The sequence below is a fragment of the Camelina sativa genome, chromosome 1 (assembly GCF_030686135.1).
Source record: "Camelina sativa cultivar CO46 ecotype springtype chromosome 1, ASM3068613v1".
Classification (NCBI taxonomy): Eukaryota; Viridiplantae; Streptophyta; class Magnoliopsida; order Brassicales; family Brassicaceae; genus Camelina; species Camelina sativa.
In genome coordinates, this window is record NC_141880.1 from 5,831,375 (window position 1) to 5,840,450 (window position 9,076).

A 9,076-nucleotide genomic window follows, 5' to 3' on the forward strand; every position below is an offset into this window, starting at 1 on the left:
CTCTTATTGCTCACCGAAGCCAACAAACCGCCGGAGACAAAACCGCCGGAACCCGTAAGCGAAGACGCCAACCCAGATTCGCCAGATCTAGCCATAGAGTCGACATTGTCCTCCAACATCGCACCAGAGCCTTCACCAGTAACCACCACCACGGAATCTTTGCTTCACTCGGTGAGATAACTCCGGAACCACCACCATCGAGAGGCACCCAACCGCCGGCGAAAGGTAGACAAGGAGCAGGAAAAGACAACAAAAGAACTACAAAATAACTAAAGGGCGGAGCCCTCTCCGGCGCCGGAAGGGCAACCGGAGAGGCAGAACGAAGCCGGCGACTTTCCTCTCTCTTTTTCTCTCTCTAGCGACTATGTTTGAAAGATTTAATTGGTTTTTATTTGTTTGAAAATTTTACACTCAAACAATAATATATTAAAAAAGTATATAGTTCTTAATCAAAAATTAGCTCTATATGAACTGGCTGTAAAAAATTAACTGCTGTAAATTAGCTTATATAATTTGCACTCAAATAAATAAGCATTTTAAGTTGATAATAACCCTATTAGGACATGGAAACCAGAAACAGAAATCAATATAAGAATATATATAGATTATCTTTCATTAATATTCTTACACAACTGTGAATAAATATAGATTCTTATTTTTAATTCTAATCAATATTGATATTAAAATAAGCATAGTTTTAAGGAGCTAAAATAATGACAAAATAATTATACAAAATGGTTGGGAGAAAAATTCTAAATTATTCCCCTAATAAATTAAGGAAAAATTATATTTCTAATAAATATAAGATTGATGTAAAAAAAGATAAAAATTATATTTCTAAGTAAATTTTAATGTAATTATAAATATAAGAAAAATAGCATAGAATAACAAATATGTTTCTCTTAGAAGATTACATTTATAGAGAAATAAGATGAATTTATCGGTACATTCATCTTATAAAAAAAATCATTTAATATTGTATATATTAATAGCTAAACATAATTGCAACGTTAAAACAAATCAATAAAAATCTTTAAGATTATAACTACCTCGAGTGGTTGTGTTTTATGTTGACATTTAGCGTATATTTATTCTCGAAAGTCACAATCTAAAAACTATTTCAAAATTAATTGAAGTCGTTAAATTATTATAACTAATATGGTTGTTTGTCAAATGTAAACGTTAAAAACAATCATCTAGATTTTTTAATTAGATGATCAAACTACGTCAACGGACATTCTAAAAAAGATTTTATAAATACTTCTCACGATATCCAATAAATCGAATCAATGCTTGATTAGTAATCATTTAAAACGACAAAATACAAATAAAGAAACGATTCATTACGAAATTTTGCAGACGATCTTGATCCCAAATGCGACAACTACTTAATTAGTTTTAGATAAATTAAAAAAAAAAGAATAAACAAAACAAATGTATCTAATTTTTAGTAGTTTGATTGATATGATGATAGATCACTGATATAGTAAAGTTTATATCAAAAAACTAAAATTTATGGGGGAAAAATGCATAGTAAAAAAAATGGAGAACACTTTCATTGTCTGTAAGAAAAGTAAAATTAAGAACAATATAATATTTATACGACTTAACATAAAATGTAGTTATTAGACTATTTCAAATATGAGTTTGTTCAACAAAAAAAAAAAAAGACTATTTCAAATATGAGAAGACAACAAAGCCTACGGTTTCCTTTGTTAGCATCGGAACTATGCAAACTCAAAACATGACAAAACAAAATGCTAAACTCGTGTTAGCTAGAAAAACATTCGTGATTTCAAAATTATATATTAATATTAACCACCCAAAGACAAAAGACAAAAGTTTTCACAAAACGTTTTCTTTACATGCTACTCTTATGAAGTAAGTCAATGACAAAAACGCAGTCAGCTTCGGGAATATCGATTTTCTAATTTACAAATAATGTCAAACTCGTTTTCACTTTACATTAATTAAGTAAGTACTAATTTTAATACAAAATAATTAAAGACCTATTCGTACTTTTCTTACAGCGATGAGAAGATTAAGCAAAACGTGTACGGGAGTACAACGTTATTTGCATGAATCCTTCTAGCTCTTTCCTTTCAGATATTTTGTGGCGTGATTGAATTAATCAGTTCTATTTAACTTACTCATTGATAAAATGTTATAAGATGCCCGTAAAAGATAACTTCAAAGACTAATTAAGCTGGCCCCAAAAACTAATGATTCAAAGACGGAATAGTAATTAAGCAGATTTTTCCGTGAAATTATATGTAGCTTCTAATAAGTTAATTGAATAAAAATTATAAAAATCTATTCAACAATATAAATCAACTAAAATTTAGTCATCACTTTTAATTTGTCAATAATTTCCAAGTCTCTTCCCCTTAAATATCTATAACATAGAACATCGGAAACAAATGGTAATTTAAAATTTTTGTCCAAAACAAAAAAAAACAGAAAAATGGTAATTTAAAAATATGATAACGATTGCATACTTGAAAAGATATCTAAAAAAATTTACGAATAACATGTGGGCAAAATGACTCGGAAGTAGTATTATATGTGTAAGTTGGATTCGACTTGCCGTCGGGCCATTGGCTTCTCTAAAAGTTGTGTAAATTGGAGAATAGAGAATCATTAGAAAAAAGCAACTAGCGAATGGGAATATTAGTATAAACAAAAAGAAGAATATACTAATATGCTTATATTCCATGGTCAGCTTAATATTCCATTTAATCATAATCTAATTTATAAGTTCTCAACGAGGATATCTAACTTATATTCGTCCCTTTGCCAAAATTATAGTATATGTAATCCTCCTCCCTTACATAGTCAAAGGTTTGCAAATGATAAGAGTTTCAACTTATGTCACTCTCATATAAATAAATCGTCCTAGTTAACTCTAAAATGCTTAACTTTGAAATTAGTTAGAATTACCTAATCGTATTATGAGAAGGAAGGAAGGACGTAAAATGTGAAAGCCCGAACCGTTGGATTCTGTACATCTGACGGCTTAAGACGACCAAGTTTGGGGGGGGGGGGAGGGGAACTAGTGTGACCTGTACAAAGAACAACATGGGAAAGACCCTGAAACCGAGGAACTGGAAACAGCTGGCAAGATGACGTGTCATAACGTGGGCGTTTCGTTCTATCACAACGAGCATCACGTGGAATATGTCTGGACCACCGTGGCGGCTGTTTTCGTACGTAATTTGTTTATTAGCTAAATTACATTTTTTATAAATGGAATGGAACTCATCAACTCACGCAAACACAAATCCATCAAATGAAACGTAACCCACTTAAACATTTTTTCAGCTAGGCGGGGGCCTTTCTAAGGACATTATTATATTTTTCTTCTTTTAGAAATAAACATGTTAGTAGTACCATACTTACCTTCTACTGCTATTCTTAATAAACTTGAGGTAGGTTTATTTGCGTGCTTTTGATTGTGAATTTGAGACTGAAGTTTTAAAGTTAAAACATAAAAAGTAAAAAAAAAAAACGAAATGAGATCAGAGTACATTTTTACGTACAGAAAAAAAAGAAGTTAGGTTAAAGAAGAAGATAAAACGGAAATGGGGGGAGAGAAAGATTAATTAGAGCCGAAAATGTGGAAATTAGTGAAACGTCCAATGATTGAGAGAACAGGTGTCTTCTTTTGGCAACCACTTTCTTTTCTTGTTCTTAATTTAATTTATATACTTACCTCTTTTTCAACTAACTGATGACCTTTAGTCCTTTACTCTCTCCCTGTCTCTCTCTCTCTTTACATATTCTTTAAATTAAATTTCTTTCTTTTACTATGGGCCGCAAAACCCATAGACATCAGCCGCAAAACCCATAGTAATCAATTAAATATCAAAGGATATCCTTTAATTATCAATGGTATTATTTTAGAAATTTGAAATTCTAAAACAACGTCGATTTTTTGTTAAATCAAATCAAGCCAGAGTAATCAATTAAATCTAGTAGCAAACTTATTTCCATACAGCACTAGATTTAATTGATTACTCTGGCTTGATTTGATTTAAGAAAAAATCGACGTTGTTTTATAATTTCAGTGAAAAAAAGAATAACAAAATGGCCATTTTCAAATACATACTTTTGTAACTAATTTATCTCATACTTTCATATAATCTAACCTAAGTAAAATAATACCATTGGTAACTAAATAACCAAATCGTGGGTTTTTAATCCATTTGATAGGAGCCCACGGCCACAGGCCTAACTACCGAAAGGCCTATTTTAAGATGAATGTCTTCCTTCTGTGTTTATGGAGCATTTAACTAGAAGTTCCACAACGTCACCATCTTCAATATTTTGACAGCACGACATCATCGTCAAATTTTATTATTTTCGTTACATTGCCCACCAACCCGACATTAACAGTATATTATCTTAAGAAGTGCCAAGATATACAACCTTGGCCTTTGATTATTTCAATTACACACGATCTCATTTTATCACAAAGGAGCCATCTTTACCAACTTGGTCAAGGCTTTTGACATTGTAGATGAATGGTATGTCGAGAGGAAAGACGAGAAGCTCACGGAGATTGTTCGGTTCAATGACTTGAGGGTTTGCATTCCACATCAGATCGGCTACCTGAAAGTTCGCTTTTTGTGTCAAATACTTACCGTCGAAGAAGACGTACCCATTTGGATTGACACACACGTTGTTGGCTGCACAGCCTGTCCCCTTTAGTGGCCCTGTCCCGCAACAAGCAGCTGTTCCTGTCCCGAATACTGCACAAAATGAAAAAAAATTAATGGACCACCTGGGTTTGAAAACGTAGGAAATGATGGTTGTATTTGATCATAATTAAGGACTTACTGTAAGTGTGGGGCTCTAAAACTCTGTTCTGGATTGAGCTGAAGAAATCGTAGAACGAGAACTGGAAACTCTCAAGATCTAGTGCCAGTTTCTCTATGAGCTTCGATAAGTTGTTGTTATGCAATGCTGCCATTTCTGAAGGCAGCTTCACACAGTCTTTATTGTTTCCTGTCTCTTGTTTAACCATGGGCAAGCAGCCTAACGGTGGTAAGTTTTGGAAGGCGAACTTCCTCCCTCCCGCCTCGTGAACAGCCTGAGAGAGACAGAGAGAGAAAGATGTAACCAATATACGAAAGCATCATATCTAGTTTATCATGTAGCTGCTAAGCATTATTTACCTTTATTGCTGCCTCTATGGAAGTGATGACTTGATCCACAAAGGCTTGCTTTTGATCATGAGAGGGATTTGGGTTATTCTTGGCATAGTTCAAGTAATCATCAGAGCCAATGTAGGTTAAGTAGATAGCTTCTGACAGCGCTTTATCAGTCCATTTGTTCTTGTTTTGCGAGAATTTCTTGACTTGTTGAGACAGAGTCATCTGTATATCATTCTTCATTCATAATAATAATGCATACGTAAAATATTAATATTTTTTTTTTACTTTTTTTTTTTGATAAAATTAAGGTTACGTAAACTAATCATACATTCATACTAAACCAAAATATATCTCCAAATATATATTATTGTCAAACTCAAATTGTGAATACTATTTGAACAGAATATTTCCGAACATAAATCTAGATAACCTAAAGACGAAATCTAACAGAGAAATTAGGATTTCAAGAAAACTTGATCTACTCAACGTTAGATTTTTTCCTTTTCAAAAGAAAAAACAAAACAACAAAACAAAAACTTAAGCCTACCGTCTCGAGAGCAGAACCAAGGACAGTGGCACCGGCGATAGCGAAGCTAGCTCCGTGAGTGAAATCCCCAGAGCTGCGAAGGATCGGTGGGATTCTTGGGATACCCATGAATCCAGCTGCAGCCAGAACACAACATTATTCATATTTATATTCAAGCGATCGATATAAACATATATGTGTGTGAGTAAGTTACCGAGATAGTCTGGAACGATACGGCCATCGGACCACCGTCCAGTAGCTTCTCCTACGGATATTCCGTACGGGGGAGAATTGGCGTCGACACGGTTCCCGGAGAGGAACTGCTTGTTGCCGGCGTCGTAGTAGCCGTCGCCAAAGACGAAGAGCGTCTGAGCCACGGAGGAGGTGGGGTAGTGGAGAAGAGCTAGCGTAGTGACTAGTAGACAAGAGAGAGAGAAGAGACCCGAATTAGGATCCGCCATTCGAGAGCCAAGAGTGGAACTGCTTTGGAGAGGATGGACCTTAATTAGGAGTTAGGAGTGATGAGGGCTAGAATTCTCTAAAAGAGAGTATAGTAGTACATGCAAATTAGTAAAATGACAATTCTGTCTTTTCCCGTCGGTAGCTAGTTACATTAGTGATATTTGATTTATTTATTTAGTTACAAACGATTTTTGATTTTTTTTTTTAAGTTTTAACAAACAAATATAATTTAATTATATTATTCTTGCAGTAAGGGGCTACTTTCACGATCGGTTTTAAAACATATAGATATTGTTTCGTGAATGACTTCGCAAATAATACTTACGGTTCTAGCTACTTCCAATCCTCTTTATATTGTTTTCACTTTTCACCTTCCAAACCTCTTCTTGAAGGGGTTTAAGAAGGATTTTTTGCAAGTTTGGTGGCTTATCTTAGATATATAAAAATCACCACTGTGACAGTAATAAAAATAAGCCTTGTGGCTAATGTTACTAACAAATATATGAGGTCTATATGGGTTCAAGCATATATGTCGAGCTGGTTTTGCATGTGTGTTAGAGATCCATGGATTCGACAACACTTAAGTTTGGAAAATCGACGTCCTAATCCTTCGAATTTTTACAAACAAAATTTTTGAAAATTGTGAAATGTTTGGTAAATGTTTAATAGAAGTTTTGTTAATAGGAAGAAATCAAAAATAGAAAAATAAAACTTCACCAGTAGTAAATGTAAAATGCTAAATGTTTAACCACTAGTATATGGTAAAATGGTAATGATCCACTCATCCACCATGCATCTAATGAATGACAATATTTTTCACCTGTTTTTTTAGACACGTGTTTTTTAGCCGGCGACCAAACAATCACACGAGACCCACTGGCTTTTTGCACAAACTCGGAGGGATCCAGGTCCGGGCTCACAGGAGAAGCAAGTGAAGTCAAAGATTTGGGCCCAATATTTTAAAAGCCTCTTTTATTTAAAAATCTGTTAAACAAAAGGCTTTTTTTTAAAGACATGTATAAAGTTTTTTTTTATTTACATATAAAAAGCCTTTTTTCATTTGTAGAATATATAAAAGACCTTAAAATATTAAGTGATGGCCTTTTATAGAAAATCTATAACTTTTGTCATAGGTGAAAAAGACGCATTTTTCAAATTTTGCGTAGGACCCTCGTTAATGTTAGACCGGCACTGCAGGGACCATTAATGTTTTGTCGCCATTCCATTGATTTTGGTTGTTAAAATCTGGTAAAGTTCATTAAAAAGCGTACCATATTAGTTGTGATATGTCTGGTTATAATATGCTCCAAATAAAATTGAAAGCAACACTCCCCGTTACTTATGAAGATCAACTAAATTATGTAGCAACAGGCCCCAGACTATAACGAGTATTTAAGGTTAGCTGCTTCTCCCTCCAGGACCACCACCAGACCTCTCCCTGAGTCCCTTCCCTGACCAAACGTATTGTAAAGAAAACTAGAAAACTATAGCTCGACTAATAATCCTTGGGTTACATGCAATGCCTTGCCTATGCTCTTTGTGGCTTAGAGTTAGGGGATTTATTCAGTACAAAACCAACAAGGCTCCAAATTAAATCCATATTGTGGAGCAAAGGATGGAACATTTTTTTTTTGCTTTTTGTCAAAGGGAATAAATTAGGATTGAACTTAAGGAAAAGAACATACCGTATATGAAACATCTTAAACTAATAAGTACCTAACCAACAAATTATTGTATTTGCGATTTAATAATTAAAACCAAAAATTTATCAATACATACATGTAAAATTTGCAATAATGAAAAGAGAAGAAAGTTACGGCATTTTGCTATTTTTTTTTTGTTGAAAGTTTGAAACACCCGTATATGAAAGAGTTCGGTTTTTTGAATAACATTTGGTATAACCTAGGTTGCATGGAAATGGAAACAGAAACGGATATGTGGAAGCGTAACGTTTCAGAAACGGAAAACGATAATTTTCTAAAATTACGAAATGAAAACGTTTTGGAAACGTATGTATATATATCTGGATATATATGTATATACATAATAAAACACCAAACATAAAACCTATATCAAAAAAAATATTTGTAATAACATAAATTCAAAACATAAAGTTTAAATAGTTGAACTAAAACATTAATATATTGTATATTTATATGTATTATGAATATATATTTTTAAATTATTTTATTTATTAAGTTTCTAAGCTAAAAAAATGTTTTCCTCGTGTTTCCAAACAAAAATTTTTAAAAATCGTGTTTCTGTGGCTTGTTTCCGTGTTTCCACGAATTTCAGTTTTTGAAACGTTTCAGAAACGGGAAACGGAACTTTAAACGAGTTTCAATGTAACATAGTTATAACATATTGATTGATATCACCTATTTTTTCGACTCTCTCGAGCATATTCAATGTATTCAACCAATTCATATTTCGTCTCATCATTACCACAATCATCGTATAAGTTTTCAACAACAAAAAAAAAAATCATCGTAGAAGTGAGTGACATTAAACTAAATGGACTGTTTGGGTTTCTTGGTGGAAATTAATGCACAATGGGACCTTCAATAACTAATTTACTGAACGACTAAAGTTGGTACATTCGTAAATGTAAACCATCAAAAATTTCTGTAATTCTCCTTGGTTTGAAATAATTTGTTGCTTGCCAAGAGGCAAAGAAATAAAGCAGCAGTACTCCATATTGTTTCAAGAATCTAAACCAACAGCTTCTTTTATAGTATGTGGTTTGTTACTTAGTAATCAGTTTTTTCATTTTTAACCGTGTTAAGATTTTTTTTTTTCAACATCAATCTTCTTTTAAACAGTTTTGGTTCCTTATTTTACTTGGTAAAGAATAGATTACAATATGTATATTGAGAACAGTATAAGTCCTAGCCTCTATTATAGAAAATAGTGTTACTGAGAACTGAGAAGT

The 9,076-nt window shown here is 33.0% G+C and overlaps 1 protein-coding gene across 2 annotated transcripts; it reads right to left on the reverse strand.

Moving 5' to 3' along the window:
* Window positions 1-4,324: 4,324 nt before the first annotated feature.
* LOC104779072 (inactive GDSL esterase/lipase-like protein 25) lies at window positions 4,325-6,489 on the reverse strand. 2 transcript variants are annotated; one of them, XM_087452517.1, is made up of 5 exons: window positions 5,897-6,489; window positions 5,704-5,819; window positions 5,178-5,390; window positions 4,840-5,092; window positions 4,325-4,751 (listed from the first exon to the last, which is right to left on the reverse strand). In XM_087452517.1, exons 1-5 carry the CDS (start codon window positions 6,141-6,143, stop codon window positions 4,462-4,464), a joined length of 1,119 nt encoding a protein of 372 aa, XP_087308643.1. In that variant the 5' UTR covers window positions 6,144-6,489; the 3' UTR covers window positions 4,325-4,461. The 2 variants fall into 2 exon arrangements, with proteins under 2 accessions (XP_087308643.1, XP_010501774.1); XM_010503472.3 differs by having other exon boundaries at window positions 5,178-5,378; window positions 5,897-6,395.
* Between the last annotated feature and the right edge of the window lie 2,587 nt (window positions 6,490-9,076).

Bases quoted from the DNA above. Each gene is read 5' to 3' on its own strand.
- LOC104779072 (XM_087452517.1), bottom strand. From the start codon at position 6,143: ATGGCGGATCCTAATTCGGGTCTCTTCTCTCTCTCTTGTCTACTAGTC. The intron at 5,820-5,896 runs GTAACTTACTCA...TTCTGGCTGCAG, and splicing joins TATCGTTCCAGACTATCTCG to CTGGATTCATGGGTATCCCA. The intron at 5,093-5,177 runs GTAAATAATGCT...TGTCTCTCTCAG, and splicing joins CCATAGAGGCAGCAATAAAG to GCTGTTCACGAGGCGGGAGG.